Raw genomic sequence first — 18,175 nt, 5'->3', positions numbered from 1 at the left:
ATAGATATAAAATATCCAACTTATAGTAAAAGAAGAGGACGATATTGTTCTACACATTATTTCCAGAAAAGAAATGGAAAGAAGTAGCACTTCATAAGAGACGCAATACCTTCTGGGTTAATTTTCGAAAATTTTACGATGTAGTAATTTTTCTGAATTTAAGGCATTATGTGTTTTTCAGTAAATACCCTGGAGCATAATTATTTTTACCAAAACATAAAACATCATAAAACATGTATTAAACAACATTTTATTTAATTTGTCAATTATCAGTATTAGTTTTATTTACACTACACATACATGGTATATTATACTAATGTGTATTCTTTGCGTCATCAGCATGTATACGGTATGGTCGGGGAAGAATAGCTAAATTGTGAAAAAGGGGAAAAAAGAAAAATAAACTGCTGTACAGTAAATGAAACCACGCAACAGTATATACAATTACTTCAATCACCTCTGCCCTGGGCATCTACAAATATGAAATACTTGCTTATTCATTTATAATAATTTGATAATAGACTATAACATAAAAGAATGGCTATGGAACCCATTTTATGTGTAATGGATAGTTTTACTTTTATATTGTAAGGTTCAGTAAGGTTTAGAATGTATTACTTTTACGTTTACGTAAGTGGTAAAGTAGAAAGTAAAAAGTACCACTGTAAATACACAATCATTATTCACTACACAATCATTATTCACTACACAATCATTATTCACATCAATCATTATTAATAGTCAATGTAGAATAGATAGTAGTAGCAATAGTGATGCTAAATGGAACTTTGCTTAGGAACAGCTTGTATTCCGTCGGACTGTTTTAGCGAAACACCGGGGTGGCGCTCCGGCGGTCTTTTTGATTTGAGATTTGTTTATCAAACTAAAAGGTTTTTTTTATTGTTTTTTTTCGCTACTAAAATAATTACTTAAGAGGTTGACTATTGCTTTCTTTTGTTTTGTGAACATCAAATTGAGTTTATAAGCCTGTGTCGAGGGTAAATTTATGTCATGTTAATTCACATCCACTCACTCGGGCGTTCACTAAAACCTCTGCAGTTTGTTCAGCATGAACACCTCGGGTCCTCAGAAAAAAAGGAGCTACATGGGACAGCACCAGGTCAAAAAGAAAAGAAGGTGAGTAACCTGTTTCACTTCATTTATCTGCAATGACATTTATGAACAGTCAGCTGTTGCTTGGAGACACCAATATTAATATAATCGCCAGTCGTACGTGTTGAAGTAATGAATGCACTTATTTCTGCGCACAGCTTCCAAGCTCATGATGAGCCACCAAACGGAGACAGACAGAAAACAAGCCTGTCAGACAAAACAAACGGATCACAGAACAGCAACAAAGACAACCACACGGTGAGTGGAACAGCTTATTTTACTCTCTCTGTCCTTCTTTGATTCAAATAAATCATAAGCATTGTTTTTTGTCTTAGAACGGAGGAGCTGTGTTTCTGCTGGGGGAGTCCACTTTAGCTCTCAGTGAAGAGGTCTTGCTGGCGCTAGACGTTGTGGACCCTGTGAAGCTCGCAGTAAACAGACATGCCCTGGAAAGACCATCATCAGCATCAACTCCCTCTGCCCCTTTACGCCCCCTTGCACTAGTTGCACAAAATGAAAAGGAGAGAGATTTGGTGCAGATCAGAGATGGAGCATCGTTTCACCCCTCAGACAAAAGATCCCGCAGACACCCTTGCCCTATTGATGGAGTCTGTGAGCCTAGAGGGGATAGCAAGCGAGCGAGATGGAGAGCTGACTGCAAAGAGCTTGCTCAAAAGCTTCTCTTCAGTGAGGACTCGGAGGAAGTGGAACATCCACAGAGCACTACTTCAAAGCTTGCTTCTGCCGTTGTCAACGTTGTAGCTTGCCAGAACACACAAAAGAGTCAGCAAGCAGGCACTTCCAGCATGTGTGTTTTAACTTGTCTAGCTTTTGTATAATTTCTTTAATGTCCTCCTGAACTGCTTCTGTCAACATATTCTCTCTTGCTCTGTTCCACAGCCAGAAGCTTGTGTCTAAAAGAAAGAGTTCTCCTTTTAGCGAAGACAAAAGTGGGTCAAGTAAGAATGGCCATCTATCCAGGGACTACATCTTGTTCAGCCCCACCCGTCTCGCAGCAGCTATGAAGAGGGCCAAACTCCAGCAATCGTTACAGAGTCAGTCTGCTTCTGTGCTCACAGTCCCCAGCGGCTTAGAGCTCAGCACTCTCAGTGACACATTGCCTCATCCAGGTAAAGTACACCAGGCACTGACATAAAACTGTCGAGCTAGATTAACCATTCAGCTGGCTGCTGGACGAAACACAGATGAACTATTGTGTGTGTTACTGCATACAGCTTAGGAATGTGCACAGAAATAATCAAGGTTGTAAAATTTGATATGATAAGTAAACCCTCTTCAGAACATGGTTTCAATATCAACGTTCATAGCATACATATCAATAGCAACATTTCCAAGCTGCTTCCCCTTAGATGAGACATGAGGTAGGGGATTTTGTTTGTTTAGCACCAATCGCCAACAAAGCAGTTAAAACTATTTTACATAAGACAAGGAAAGGCATGAAGACAAGAAGAAAAAAGGCCCAAATAAAATAAAGTTGCCTCATATTGAATATAATCAAAGGCAGTGGTGCGACCACTGATCACAGTTTTGAGGCCCTGCAGCAGGTGGCTATTTTATCCTTTTAGTAAACCAGTTTTGCAGCTTGTATGAATGGCTTTCTTGTTCATGTGTGCCCAGATTTGGACTGTTTCAATAAACTGTATTCATATTTGACATGTGTGTGACATGATCACATATCTGTTTTAAACAAAGCATTGAAGATTTTGATTCAATACTACGTGTAATAACTTGTGTCCTACTGTAGGTCCTGCCTTGTGTGTTCCTCCTGACCAAGCTGAAAAGCTGTTGCTCTCCAACTGGGGCTTACCAAAACCTGTGCTGGACCGATACCAGAAACATGGAGTGACTCGGATGTTTGAGTGGCAGGCTCAGTGCCTTGCTGTTGGACAGGTGCTGCAGGGAGGTAACCTGGTGTATTCTGGTAAGAATCTCAATGTTTTATGTTTTCTTTATTCTCTCCTCTATGATCTCAAGGTTTCTAAAGTGGGTCTTGGGGAGGGAGGAGCAACAGGCATATCAGTTGGGAAAATCTTTTCAATTATTATTTGTATTGCTGTTATTATTATTATTATTGTTTCGTTTTGTGTTTTTTTTTTTTTTAATTTTATTTCAGCCCCTACTAGTGCTGGAAAAACTCTGGTGTCAGAGCTGTTGATGTTAAAGCGTGTGTTGGAGACAAAAAGAAAAGCTCTCTTCATCTTGCCATTTGTCTCTGTTGCAAAAGAGAAGATGCATTACCTTCAGGTGCGTGAGCAGTGAACAGAGAAATTCATGCATATGGTTATGGACAAAGTGTTTTCTGTGTATATGTCTCAGTCTAACACACTTGTGTATCTTATCTTGTAGAGCATATTTGAAGAGGCAGGAGTTCGGGTGGAGGGGTACATGGGCAGCACCTCTGCTGCTGGAGGGTTCACAGCTCTGGACGTAGCTGTTTGCACCATAGAAAAAGCCAACTCTCTTCTTAACAGACTCATTGAAGAGAATAGTATGACTCTTCTAGGTAATAAATTTGTTATAGGTGCTAGTACTGAAACAGTTGAACAACTGAGTCGTCAATTGACGGTCATGTCAAACTTTTGCTTAACTGCAGCTTTTCAAGTTTAAGAAGTTCCTTCTTTTCTCACTTTTATCAGTGTAAACTGAACGCATTTGGGTTATTTGCAGGTATTTTATAAACTGAAATAAAAGAAGTAATTTACCAAAGTCAGTACACTACAGTAAATTACTAAATACAGAAATACTAAATTCTAAAAGATATTATTGCTTTGCAGTCCTAATTGTTTGCATTCATTGATATAATTAATAGAGAATGAGTTTGTTATTTTTGTGCTTCAAGGTATGGTGGTAGTAGATGAGCTGCATATGGTTGGAGATTCTGGAAGAGGATACCTGCTGGAATTGCTCTTAACTAAAATCCGCTACATTGCACAGAAGCAGAACAGCATGGGGTCTGTGCCATTTATTTAATTTTTTTGGCCTGACCTTTTCTGAATTTGCAGTCTTTAAAAATCATGCTCCTCTGCCAAAAGTGTTAATTAGTCTTTCTGCAGGTCTCTTTCTGAGGGCATTCAAATAATCGGTATGAGTGCCACTTTGCCAAACCTCTCGCTCCTGGCTAGCTGGTTAGGTGCAGAGCTGTACCAGACAGACTATAGACCTGTACCCCTGCAGGAGCACCTCAAGGTGGGCTGCAACATCTATGACCAGAGTCTCTCTGTGGTCCGACATTTTACTCCTGCACTCCACGTTAAGGTAACTGAGTAAAGTCCAGAGATGAGACATAGTTTGTCATGAATAGTAGTATATTAACAGATTCTTTACGTCATAGGGTGATGATGACCACGTAGTAAGCTTGTGCTATGAGACAGCGAGAGAGGGCCACTGCGTGCTGCTATTCTGCCCTTCAAAGAACTGGTGTGAGAAACTGGCAGATACTATCGCGAGAGAGTTTTACAACCTCAGACATGCTGGTTTGTGAAGCTTAAATACTTATTTCAGAATGAGGTAGAACAATAGCCTGTTTTTGCAGCATGTTATGATATGCACATTCAGTTTTTTAATGAATTTATTATATTTGAGTCACAGAATTTTATCTCAAATCTTATGGTGTGTTGTGTTTGGTATGTTTTTTCTCAGAGCGTCAGAGCGAAGCTGAGCCTCAGACAGTGCGTCTGGATCAGGAGGGACTAGTGGATGTAATAGCTCAATTAAGACGAACTCCAGCTGGTTTGGACCCCATCCTGCAGCGCACTGTGCCATGGGGCGTGGCCTTCCACCATGCTGGTGAACACATTTATGCAATCCTTTTAACCACAGCTGAGTCTAGACTACTGGATATTAAACCTAATTTGATGCCCCCACATTCAACAACTATTGTCAATAGTTGTTGAATAATATAACTATATTGTTATATTAAATCAACTTAGTTTAATTTCTTATTGGTCACCTGGTTGGGGCCTGCCACGCAGTTTGAGAACCATTGTTCTAGACTAAATGCAATATTTTTTTGAGTATGTTTATATGAGTTAATGTTTGACTCTGCAGGATTAACATTCGATGAACGTGACGTGTTGGAGGGAGCTTTTCGCCAGGGCATGATCAGAGTCCTGGCTGCCACCTCGACCCTCTCATCAGGGGTTAATCTCCCAGCGCGCAGGGTCATCATTCGAACTCCCACATTCAACGGTCACTTGCTGGATCCGCTCACATACAAACAGATGGCAGGACGAGCAGGAAGAAAAGGAATTGACACTACAGGTGTGTGAAGTCTTTCATGAATGAATGAAGTTTATTTTGTTTGAAAAAAAAATTAAGTTTAGAGTTTTATTTTGTGTTTTATCATTTTGTTCTTTCCTTCTAGGTGAAAGTGTGCTGGTGTGTAAGGAGGCAGAGCGTCAGAAAGGTATCACTCTGCTTAAAGGTGCTCTTCAGCCAATCAGCAGCTGCCTGGTGAGAAGAGAGGGTGAAGGTGTTACCACTAGCATGCTACGAGCCATCCTGGAGGTATGATTATTATTCAAACTGGTAGGAATAGTAACAAGTTATGCTTAAAGTAGATTATTTCCTTCTTTTATAACAGCTATTGCGCTAGTTTAACTGATGTACGGTCAAGGTACTTTACCTAACCTCACAGTGACTAAACAAGCAGCTGCGTCAAGATGTCTGTAAATGTTTTGTCTTCCTTATTCCCCTCATTCTGACACACAGATAATCGTTGGAGGTGTAGCCAGCACTCCGCAAGATGTGAGATTGTATGCTTCGTGCTCACTTCTGGCTGCCAGCATGAAATGTCATGGCAAAAACGTCTCCAAAGAAGAGGCCAGTAAAGGCTCTATTGAGACCTGTGTTGAATGGTTGATGGAGAATGAATTTATTAACATTCAAAAAGATGGACAAGGTAATCCCACAGTTTTGATAATATCCTGCAGTATTCATCCTTTCATATCCTTTCATATCACTGCTAAACTGGCACATGATGAATAGGCCTTCAATAATATTATGTTCTGGTAGAAATGCATATTTCAAATAGTCATTTTCAACATTTAAAAAAAAATGTTTTCACAGTTAATTGATAAAAGACTAATTTCACTGTGATTCCTTTACTTTCTTTGATCCTAGTATCATTTTCTTATCAGATTTTCAGTGAATTATATGCTCTCTGTCTCATGTCTTTGCATACCCAGACGAGCGGTACTGTCCAACTCAACTTGGCGCCGCCACCCTTTCTTCCTCCCTATCTCCTCCTGAGGCTCTAGGAATATTTGCAGACCTGCAGCGGGCCATGAAGGGTTTTGTCCTGGAAAATGATTTGCACATTTTGTACCTGGTACATATATTAAAACTTGCTGGAACATTTTCTGTTGGCTATATAATACCTCTTAAGGTTGTTGATACATGCCTAATGGTGCTTAAATCCTAACTTTCTTATAGGTAACAAAAATATTTTGAGAGGACACGTCTCTTAAAATTCCACACTGCTGCTCCAAATCTAAATATTTGAAATACTGTGTCCAAATTCTCCTCAGATCACTCCACTGTACACAGAGTGGACCACCATAGATTGGTATCAGTTCTTCTGTCTGTGGGAGCAGCTGTCATCATCGATGAAGAGAGTAGCAGAACTGGTTGGCGTCCAGGAAGGCTTTTTGGCACGATCTGTCGGCGGGAAACTTGTTGCCAAGACAGAAAAGCAGCACAGACAAATGGCTATTCATAAACGGTAAAACACATTTATTATAATTTGAAAGTCATGTGTATAACATATACTTACTGAATATCCTTTACATTTAGTTTTCAGTTCACATGTTCAGAACCTCAAACTGCTGCAAACCTTGAAATGTTATTGATGAATCAGGGTTTAGTACTGGATTACATTATATTGTTCATTGTGTGCATAGTGATTCCTAACATTGCGGCCCTTGTTTAAAAGCTGACTCATATGAGAAGCACAGGGAAAAAACCCAACCCCCAAACAAATAAGGGATATATTTCATTACTGGAAAAAGTATATTCTTTTGTTTGACTGAATCCTTTGTAATTCCCATCTTCTTTTCTTTCACTTGCTCTCAGGTTTTTCACAACTCTTGTACTGCAGGATCTGGTGAATGAGGTGCCTTTGGGAACTGTTGCAAACAAATACAACTGCAGTCGTGGGCAGTTACAATCTCTGCAGCAGTCTGCTTCCACGTATGCAGGTAGATACTTCAGAGATTCAGACAAGTTGTTCCAGCGCCTCTGGAGGCTTGAGCGTAAAGCTTTTCTGAGGCTTGCAGCAGAGAACACGTTACACTTTAGAATACGCACCCTTTGAATTTGTGACAAAACTTTACCTTTAAACAGAACATTAACAAGAACATTAACTCAATGCAAGAGGCAGGAACACTTCTGAGTGGTAGATACGCAGGAGAGACTTACCTCCACTACAACTTAAATGTGTTTCTGCACCTATATACATAACTTATAGACATGTATCCATCATTCATAGTTGTCCATGTTTTTCAGTCAGGTTAGTATGAGATTTTCTAAGGTAATTCATGTTAACATATTTCGTTCCAGTGTGCATCAGGCGTTTCGCTGGATCAGAATGGATCTAAATGCTGTTGAATCAGTGATCAGTGTAACCACAACAAGAAACGAAAGAAAAACAGAACAAAAAGCAACATGTTGGTAACTAAGCATGTAAATGTGTTCCCTCAGGTATGGTAACTGTGTTCTGCAAGCGTCTTGGCTGGCACAACATGGAACTGCTTTTATCCCAGTACCAGACCAGGTTGAGCTTTGGAGTCCAGAGGGAGCTGGTCGACCTGGTCAGAGTTTCCCTTCTGAATGCAACTCGAGCCAGAGCGCTCTACACCCAAGGCCTCTGCACTGTCGCAGAGCTGGCCAGGGCCACCGCAGCTGATGTTGAGAAAGCCCTGCGGAATGCCATCCCATTTAAGAGGTAGGTGTGTATTTGTGTTAAAGATATGAAGTCCCTGATAGGTCACTGAAGAATGGCACTTATTTGGTTCTGCTGTCTAGGCAAATAATGGCATTGCTTTTTAAATTTTTAATCAGCAAATCTGATACAGTTTTTCAAATGTGCTACGTACTGCATAAAAGGTATTTAAGAATTAAATGGGAAAAAATGGGTGGGCGGAGCATCTTAGTGGTGCATAAGGCACATAAGACTGCTTCCATCAAGGCCAGTGCATTTTTCATTTTTTGCAATTTTAAAGAAAGCGACCTGGGTCTGCAGAAATATTTATTGGGTTTTTCCTTTGCCTGTGCTCCATTTCTCAAGAACTGTGACCTGGTAAATGTTGCAGAACGCTGCTGGAAAAACAGAAAAATAATATTGCAAAGAAATTAATCAGTGTATTATTAATTAATCCAGTTCAGATGAACTGGATTAATTTTTTTATTAATAACTTTTAAAGTTAATGCAACTGAAAAATCCTGATGTGCTTACAGGAGGAACATAATTATATGCACATCAGTCAAAAAAAAGGAATAACAATTGAACAACTGCACTGTGAATCAAACTAAAAAACAATTTAAACTACCCCCGTAATGTAGCTGGTGTGGTAAACCATCTAAACTCAAACTCAATTTCAAAAGGTATGCACTCAAGTTATAATCTCCTGAGAACTTTATAACCTATAACCAGTCTTGTACTGTCTGCCTTCATCAGCTCCAAGCGTGCAGTGGATGAGAGTGAAGTGGAGGCAGCTGAGAGACGAAGCCTCCGATGTGTCTGGGTGACTGGTGGACGAGCTCTCACAGAACAGGAGGCAGCTGTTGAGATAGTGTCTGAGGCAAGGCTCCTTCTTCAAGAAGACCTGGCCCAGTTAGGAATTCACTGGGATCCTACAAGTCTTCCTCCTGGGGCTCCTGCTGTAAACAGCCCTGATGATCACTCTGGGGATTCGGACACCTCGTCCTCCTCGTGTCTCAGTGTACAAGAACCAGAGACAAACAATGATCATGGAGAAGAGATTAGGGAAGGCTGTAAAAGTGATGAAAAGATGTCTGAAGTGAAAATGGGGGGAAGGAACAGCAGGGAAAAAGGGGAAGCAGGAAAAGAGCAGGGGAAGTTAGGAGTGATGGAATCAAAGAATATATTGGAAGATCCCAGAAAGGAAGGCAGATCTCACCCAGAAATCGGGGAAGCAAACAGAGAAAGAAAAAATGAAACATCAAAAGCAGTGACAAAGAAATCAATAACAAATGCTGCAGAAAATCAAGGTGAAAACGCAGAGAACATAGGGTCAGAGCAGGAAGAGAAGGAGTGCCACAAAGCAAAGCGAAAAGAAAGAGACGCAGATGGAGTCACGGTCTCAATCAGGCCAAAGAATTGTCAAGTAAATCAGCCTGTTCCTGAACAGAGCCTAACACAGGAGTTGGCTGAGATTATATCTAGCCCCCTGCCCGTGCCTGCACCGGGACCACAGCCTCAGGCCTCACCTTCTCCAATACTGCTTCCACGTTTTAGAGCGCCAATATCACGGGCAGAACAACAGCAAACGGTTTCCACAAGGACAGTGAAAGGAGACTGCACCACAGGACTCACTGTTTCACCTGTGCAACCTGGTATACTGAAGAGAGCCTTAAGAAAAGTCCTGCACTCCATACAGACTGACAAAAATCTGCAAGATAACGTTGAGACCGCAGAAACGTCACACTCGAAACCTGCAATAGTTTCTTCAGTCAAAAATTCAGCTCATTCAGGTCAGCTGCTAGTAACTATTCCTGCCCCTCACCGTATGCACGAAACCCCTCCTCGTACACCTACAAATCCAGACACATTAAACTCTCCCCTCTCGGACTCCTCTGCCACTGTTCCTGAGGCCAAGCGAAGACGGATGGATGGCAGAGAGAAGTTTTCATCTCCTGAGCTCTATGGAGGAGATAAGACAGATGATGAAATTGAGGGGGATGTTAAAACGGGAGAAGAGAGTTTTGGTGACAGCTTTGAACTGGACACTCAGACAGAGAGAATCATTGTTCAACAGACAGATGAGGTCGTCCGATGTATGGATCAGGAAGTTGAAACAAAAAAGAGAAGAGAAGATCAATTGTTGGAAGTAGCTGCAGGTCTGGAGGAAAATGGACATGAAAGAACAAATGGACTTAAAGGGCCAGACAAAGCACACCCCAGCTTCAATGTTTCTCTCTCAGATAGCCAGATGGAGCTCATCCTCAATACCAGCCATCAGGTAAGAGACTGAAACATATATTATGCTAGAATTGTGTGAATATGGTCGTCTTTATAAATACTTATTTGTTCCTTTCTCAAAGATTTCACCTGAGCCAGGAGGTGGTGATAACATGAATAAAGATGAAAATGAAGGTGCATTTAATGATGAGGCCCCGGATCCTAATCAGACCTCTTCTGTGAGTCTTAACAGAAGCAGTAGCTTCCTTTTTGACAGCTTATATCACAGCCCTCTGCTGGCGGATCTGAGCCCGCACCAGATCCCTGACCAATCAGATGAGGAGGAATCTATAAACCAGGAGGTGAAAGAAAAGCGTGCTTCATCGACCCAGGAGAGACGACGCAGTGAGCTTCTTGCCAACCAGGAGGCAGAGAAACAGGAGGCAATCCAATGGGGCGAGTCTTTCTTTAACCTGTCAGAGTGGGGTGACTCGCTGCTGATCGGTGAACACTATCTGGAAAGGCAGAGTTTGTTCAGACAAGCAGACGGTACTGAACAAGAGCATGAGCAAGTGAACCCAGAGCAGAATGTTCTGTGTGAAGGACAGATGCAGCCACAACTCACTACTACACCTCAAAATGAACATGATGAGAAAAATCTAAAAAACATTAAACAGTGTAGCACACAAGAAAGTGTTAACCCAGGAGGGAGACAGGAAATAGGTATTGAAGATGTTGAAAATGCAAAACATGTAGAGACTAAAGGAGAAGAGAAGGAAAAGAAAAAGAAAATGGATGCCATATTGTCACATAATACAGTTTTTAAACAACCCTTTCAGCAAAATGCTCCAGAAAGTGCATTTGATTGTAGCCCTGGTTTACAAGAGATCTTTGACCGCTGGCCTAGCATGTCTGACCAGCCCTTGCAAAACACAACAGAAGGCCTCACGGTCATTCAAACGCATGCTGCTGCTGCTGCAAACACAGCTGGTGCTCCACTGATACCAGAGTCTTCGAAGCAAGCAGGCAAAAAGAGGGAGAAGTTACAGCAATCTGCTGCTACAAGTAACTCTAAAGAAGGACGATCTTTAAGAAGTGACAGTGAAAATTTACTAGAAAGACCAGGCTCTGCTGGTGACCTCATTCCCCCAACTCAGGAAACACCACCTGTTACACCAAGAGTAAAGCTGACCACCTCATCCATCCAGTCACCACTGAACCAGTCGATTCCGTCAAGCCGCTTTCAAGAAAAATTGGCAATTGCAAAATGTCCTAAAACTCCCACAGGAAACCATAATCTTCGATCAGTAGTTTCTGCTTCTGACAATAAGAGTCTAGAATCAACAACTGATCACCACCAAAAACGTGGACAGGAACCACAGACGCTACCTAATCCTGAACTAACAACTGTTCTGCAGTCAAATTTGAAAACCACATCCACCAGCGAGACCCTCGGCCCTCCCCGACACTCTGTTCCTCCATCCCCACAGCCTCTCTCTGATACAGAGACACCTGTGTTTCACGAAAGCTTCACGCTTCAGCTGTCCCAGGATGCGTCTGTCTGTTCCAGCAACTCCGGGACTTTCTCCATCATAGACGTGGCAAGCGACAGGCGCCTCTTTGAAACGTTCATTAAAGAGTGGAAAACAAAACAGCGCTACTCTCTGGCTTTGGCCTGTGAAAGGACAGAGCAGCCTGAGGGGGAAATAGGAGGGAAACACAAGAGAGGTAACTGAAGAGTCATTTAGGGTGAAGCAGTTCCAAGGCACTCAATATATTTGCATCATCTGACAAAATTTCTTTAGCACCTGTATTTTTTTCTCGTCAGCATAAGCACCACTAAATTAGCCTGTGATGAGATCAGTGACTTCATCCATTTATTTTCTGTGCAGAGTCAGCAGCTCAGCACAGGCTCAACACGCCTGTTGGATTTCCATTAAGGAACAGCGAAGGGCTTGTTCTGATTGGATTGTCTGTATGCTGGGGAGGAAGAGACGCATACTATGTATCCCTGCAGGAAGAGCAGAGCAAAGGTAGCGATCGAAAAATACATGCAGGTTGACATTACCAGCTCGCTCTTTAACAGTGTTTTCTCAGTTGACCTTGTTTGCATTTCCCTTAGGCCTGAGCGCCAGTCTGGCCCCTCCTCCACTGGATAATGACTTGCCAGTAAATGAGAGGCTGGAGCAGGTGAAAGCTTGTCTGAGCAGCCAATCAGCTGGTCATGAAGTGCGTGCGGTAGTTGTATATGACATCATACAGGTGTACAAGACACTTGTACTGAGCTGTGGAATCAGCTTGGAAGGAAACTGTGAAGACCCAAAGGTGAGAAAACAGAAAAACACTGAGACTTTTTGTATTTATTATAAACGATAAGAGATAATCCATCCATCCACCTCTTACTGCTTATCCGGGGTCGGATCGTGGGGGCAGCAGTCTGGGCAGAAAAGCCCAGACTTCTCTCTCATTTCGGACACATCTTCCAGCTCACCCAGGGGGATATCAAGTCTTTTCCAAGTCAGCCGAGAGATACAATCTTTCCCGTGAGCAATAAGAGATGATCTGCTTATACTTATCAACATATTTTCTCAGCAATATGTAAAATTTCGTCTCAGATACACTAATAACATTACGGGTTAAATACAGTTGCCATGCTTGGAGGGAAAAAATTGTTAAAGAAAATAAATGTCATGCTGAAGTTGTGAATATCTATCACAGGTTGCGTGTTGGCTGCTGGACCCTGGCAGTGAGGAGAGGACTTTACCCAACATGGTCACTGTCTACTGTCCAGAAGAGTTACCGCTGCTGGACGGACTTGGAAATGCACATTCACACTGTCCCCGTGTTAGGGCGGCAACCACAAGCGTGCTCGTACACGCCGTCATGAACCATCTGACCGGCATGCTAGAGAAAGAGGGCACACTGGGTATAGAAACTCACACTCCATGTGTTCAGAAATATGTGTTTAGACATTTGTTTAACAATATTGTACATATATGTCAGATTTCTTCAGGAGCATAGAGATGCCTTCCCAGGTTTGTTTGGCCCTGCTGGAACTGAACGGAGTCGGCTTCAGTGTTGAAGAGTGTGAACGACAAAAACACGTCATGCAAGCCAAACTGTCTGTGCTGGAATCTGAAGCTTACGCTCTGGCTGGACACAGCTTCTCCCTCACCTGCGTCGATGACATTGCACAGGTCAGACACTTCTTCTCCATCCCAGCTACGTTTTTGAGTAAAATTGCCAATTAGTCTGCGCAAAGCGTAGTAAGACTTCTGAACTTGTGTGTGCTCACATGTATGCCGCAGGTGTTGTTCTTAGAACTCCACCTACCTCCAAATGGTGACGCAGGTGGATCAAAAAGTAAGAAAACTCTGGGATACACGAGGAGGGCAGGTGGCAGAGTGCGACTTGGGAAGCAGTTCAGCACCACAAAGGTGAAGCAATTTCACATTTCACCAAATTAATGTTGCTCCTGCACCTAATTGCTGTCAAGAAACGTATTTATTATATTATAAAACTGTAAATCATTATTTTGGCTTCGTAACTCTAACATTTCTTTCTCGAAGCAGGATGTTCTGGAGAAACTTCGCCCGCTGCACACGTTGCCAGGTGTAATTCTGGAGTGGAGACGTATCACTAACGCCTTGACTAAAGTGGTCTACCCTCTGCAGAGGGAAAAACAATACCACCCCACACTGGAGATGGACAGGATATACCCCATCGCTCAAACACACACAGCCACAGGTAAAACACAAACACCAGCACACGAAGACTTCTGAGATTTCACTGCTGTCAAATACATTTTCCCTTTAGGTTAAATATGAAGCCTGTAGTGACTCGGCTCATTCTGTCCTCAGGTAGAGTGAGTTTCACCGAGCCAAACATACAGAACGTCCCCAAAGACTTTGAGATTCACATGCCCACCATGGTGGGTGAGAGCCCACCTTCACAAGATGGTTGTTACAGGACGACCAAAGCAGGGTAAGGTTAAACTTGATCAAAGTGTTTTGTTTTTAAAAGGGGAATTCATCAAGTTTTAATTATATAAATATGTTTTTTTTAATTTAGCATTTTCTATGTTACAAAGAAACAAACAGGAAAGCGAAAGAAACGAACAAGAGGTCATGAGATGCAAAGACAGTCAATAAAAAGAAAAGAAAAGAAAAAAATGAAAAAAGACAACTGTATATGTAAATGAGAAAACACGTTTCTCACTAAATTAATTCAGTTTCAGATTTTCTTTAGAAATGAAGTTGGCAGCTGTTACTGTAGGCCTGACTGCAGTTTTTAAATTTATTTTACAGTACATGTAACTGTGTTAAAAATATGTGTTAAAATATGTAGTTTGTTTTATTTGCCTCCCGTTAAATGTGGCATATTACTTAATAATAACCTGTAAAGTATTTTCCAGTGGAAAAAGTCAATAAATTAAATGAAAAGTTTATTTGCCTGTGCTCATCTCTTTTATTATGCCGAATGTTCTGTTCATATTCATAGGTCTGTCTATGAAGTAGAAGTAGAAATAGGCCAACAACAGAGTAATAGTATTACATCCCTAAAATAATGCAAGAAGAATAATGCATTTTTTTTCCAAAACTAACCGCTTTAAAAGTTAAGTAGCTCGGCGTGATGTAGCAGGGTGGACTTGCTATAATGATTTTTTTACACTGTTGTTACAGAAAGAGGAGACGCTCTGTGGTATCTTCAGTCGCAGCTGGAACTTCAGAACAAGGCCCTGCCTTCTCTGTTAGCATGAGACATGCTTTCATTCCTTTTTCAGGTTAATATAATAATTCTCTAATAATAATACTACTGGTACATCCACGTATAGTTCATATTGATGAGTGGTTACCTGTCCTTCCTGTAGCTTTGCCTCAGGCGCTTCTATAAGCTTTGTACTGTTGTGTAGGTGGAATGATATTAGCAGCTGATTACTCCCAGCTGGAGTTGAGAGTGCTAGCTCATCTCTCAAAGGATCAGCGTCTCCTGCAGGTCAGTGAAATTTAAATCTGGTTAATGGAAAGAAAACAATATGTAAACTCAAATTGTGAACTTTGCATGTTCACCAGGTGCTGAATGGTGGAGCAGATGTGTTTCGCTGCATTGCAGCTGAGTGGAAGAGTGTCGAGCCAGAGTCAGTGAATGACAGCCTCAGACAACAGGCAAAACAGGTACAACTAGGCTGGAAAGGGTAGACAGCAAGGACATGCACACATGCAAGGTCACCAGGGGAGTACATGCTTCTGTGTTTGCAGATTTGCTATGGCATCATCTACGGGATGGGAGCAAAGTCTTTGGGGGAGCAAATGGGAGTGGATGAGAATGATGCAGCATGCTACATTGAGAGTTTCAAAGCCAGATACAAAGGTATACACTGGGGCTTCCCCACTACACATGTCTCAATATTAGTAATATCACTAATATTAGCCGTGTATTTCCGGTTGTTGCCACGGTGTCTCTTACACCCACGCAGACTGCTGCACACACGCATAATGTAGCTGTTCCCATGTGACTTTTTCTTCATCCAATTTGAGTCCATCTGAAAGACGCATGCATATTCTCTGCACTGTTATGCATCACACAATGCTAAAAAACACAAATTCTGCATATGAGACAATCCAGTTCATGGGATGTGCTGCAGTATACAGGTTGGAATATTGAGGGGTTTATAGCTACAATGAGATAACAGGAAAAAATAAAAACATTAAATGGAAATTATGTGCCTGTACTTGAAAAAAAGAGACACAGCAAGATCTTGAATGTTTGTTTGGTTGTTTTTTTTTGGTAGTATGAAATGTTTTTTCTAATCTTATCAGTGTTGTGAAGATTAGACTTGTGTAAGTGTAAACTTCTTAACGTCGTTCAGTTATTATCAGTACTAAAACAAGCTGAGGAGCATAACAAGACCAAGAGTTGGATTGATAATCCAGTATAGCAGACCATGGTCAATTGTAGAGGGGGCTTGAACCACTGACATGTTTGCTTTAAACTGGTTAAACTTACTTCTACATTCTCATTTTAAAACATTTTCTTTCTGACATTTCAGGGATCAATGCTTTTCTTAAACAGACTGTGAGGAACTGTATAAAGGACGGCTATGTCCAGACGCTGATGGGTCGCAGAAGATATCTACCTGGAATAACCAGCAACAATGGACACATCAAAGCTCACGTGAGCACGAGTTCTTTGACAGAATTTAGATATGAAGCATGTCATTTAAAACGCATGCAGTGCTTCTTCCACTTTTTTCACCTTTTCCTTAAAACACAAAACTTTTTTAGGCAGAGCGGCAGGCAGTGAACACAACCGTACAGGGCTCTGCAGCTGATATTGTTAAACTTGCCACTGTCAACATCCAGAAACGGCTACGAAATACGTATCCTGCAGCTCCTCCGTCTCACCAGCACACAAATTCAGGTGACCTGAACACAAATTGTCTCCTTTTTGGTTTTTTGCATTAATGTAATATGCAGGGAGCGATAACCCCTGCATCATGTTTAAGTCTGTAAATTAATCACGTCTGTAATCTCGTCAGTCCGTAATCATCGCAGAGCTGGAAGATCACAACTCAGAGGAGCTTACTTCATCCTGCAGCTGCATGATGAACTCATCTACGAAGCCACAGAAGAAGACCTCATACAGGTACATAAAGGAATTACTGTTTTGGTTGCACACAGCTGTGTGAAGTGTCTCTCACACGAACCTCTGCTTCTGTCAGGTTGCACAGATAGTCAAGAGAGAGATGGAGTCAGTAGTGAAACTCTATGTGAAGTTGAAGGCCAAAGTCAAAGTGGGACCCAGCTGGGGGAACCTGCAGGACCTCGATATATGAAATGTTACAGTTTGATATTTAAACCAGACACAATGCACTTTTCCTCAGTTATTACTATGTAGATACTGTGTTATGTTTTTAATCACTACAGTGGCAATGATGAAATGTAGCAGTCCCACTATGAGATCTGAATGAACTTTTGAATGTATTTATAATTTAATTTCCCAAGGTACTGTATCAAATTATATTTTTAGTTTGGAAAAAAACAAAAAACAAACCTCAGTTACATGTAATATTTTCTCTCTATAAATATCTGACGTAATAAATTCAAATCATAGTGTCTGTATTTGTTGTAAAGTTTGACTTCGAAGAACGAGTCAGCAGCTTCAATTTTGAAGACATCCTGAAATCTCACATTTTATTGGACCACTGGTTGAGCTTGTCTGTCACAAGAACATACATCAGTATCTGTAATTAACACTGCTTTGTTTTAAAATGATGAATTCACTGCACAAGAAGTGTTGTCATTATGGGTAGACATCTGCTGTAGAAAGGAAATTTCACCACCTCTGGTTTTGAGCAGAGAAACAAAGGAACACTGAGGAAGCATCTCGTTGTGGTGTTCAGCCAGAAGGTCCAAGACAGATGATAAGATGCGACTTAATCTTCAAGACAAAGTTCAATTTAACTGATTCCATTCAAAACTACACTGACGTTATTGCCACTGTAGGCACTACAGACTGATCGAAAGCCTTCTTTTTAACCTGGAACTTAATGAAAGGGAGAATTATAAACCTGGAGAAAGACTTTCTGGATGACTACTATTCATTATTGATTATTTAACCAGTGCACCATTACTTAGAGCTCATCAATACAGGCTCAGTCTGACCCAAACAAACAAACAAACAAACAAAAAAAAAAAAAAAAAAAAAAAAGCATAACAAGTAAATAAATACATGTCACAGACATTCATGAACAAATACAACAAATCATGAACAGCAAAGATTTTCTTTTAAAACAAATGTGTTATAACACAGGAGTGTGATCCCAGATGATTAATGTCTGTCAAAATAAGGCTTTTCTATGTGTGAAACAGTAAACTCACGTCAGTTTTTGTATTGTTAATG

At 41.2% G+C, this 18,175-nt stretch overlaps 1 protein-coding gene across 3 annotated transcripts; it reads left to right on the top strand.

Moving 5' to 3' along the window:
• The first annotated feature begins 821 nt into the window (after positions 1–821).
• Positions 822–17,966, top strand: polq (polymerase (DNA directed), theta). Of its 3 annotated transcripts, none has more exons than XM_026170910.1 (35): positions 822–1,137; positions 1,272–1,371; positions 1,449–1,921; positions 2,014–2,243; positions 2,879–3,055; positions 3,248–3,378; positions 3,481–3,637; positions 3,974–4,085; positions 4,188–4,389; positions 4,466–4,607; positions 4,774–4,920; positions 5,182–5,394; positions 5,498–5,640; positions 5,845–6,034; positions 6,321–6,463; positions 6,663–6,856; positions 7,207–7,331; positions 7,834–8,077; positions 8,810–10,334; positions 10,417–12,001; positions 12,166–12,306; positions 12,396–12,598; positions 12,992–13,199; positions 13,277–13,470; positions 13,582–13,710; positions 13,846–14,020; positions 14,134–14,257; positions 14,956–15,056; positions 15,186–15,268; positions 15,346–15,447; positions 15,532–15,643; positions 16,323–16,447; positions 16,558–16,693; positions 16,812–16,918; positions 16,995–17,966. In XM_026170910.1, the coding sequence occupies exons 1-35, from the start codon at positions 1,070–1,072 to the stop codon at positions 17,106–17,108; spliced, it is 8,355 nt and encodes a 2,784-aa protein (XP_026026695.1). In that variant the 5' UTR covers positions 822–1,069; the 3' UTR covers positions 17,109–17,966. The 3 variants fall into 3 exon arrangements, with proteins under 3 accessions (XP_026026695.1, XP_026026697.1, XP_026026698.1); XM_026170912.1 differs by having other exon boundaries at positions 1,074–1,137; positions 3,359–3,378; XM_026170913.1 differs by lacking the exons at positions 3,248–3,378; positions 3,481–3,637 and having other exon boundaries at positions 1,074–1,137.
• The last annotated feature ends 209 nt before the right edge of the window (positions 17,967–18,175 follow it).

Source organism: Astatotilapia calliptera, chromosome 6 (assembly GCF_900246225.1).
Source record: "Astatotilapia calliptera chromosome 6, fAstCal1.2, whole genome shotgun sequence".
Classification (NCBI taxonomy): Eukaryota; Metazoa; Chordata; class Actinopteri; order Cichliformes; family Cichlidae; genus Astatotilapia; species Astatotilapia calliptera.
The sequence above is the reverse complement of the archived record's forward strand: the minus strand, read 5'-3'. Positions and strand labels throughout refer to the sequence as shown.

Bases quoted from the DNA above. Each gene is read 5' to 3' on its own strand.
- polq (XM_026170910.1), top strand. From the start codon at position 1,070: ATGAACACCTCGGGTCCTCAGAAAAAAAGGAGCTACATGGGACAGCAC. The intron at 4,390-4,465 runs GTAACTGAGTAA...TTTACGTCATAG, and splicing joins CTCCTGCACTCCACGTTAAG to GGTGATGATGACCACGTAGT. The intron at 13,471-13,581 runs GTCAGACACTTC...TGTATGCCGCAG, and splicing joins GCGTCGATGACATTGCACAG to GTGTTGTTCTTAGAACTCCA.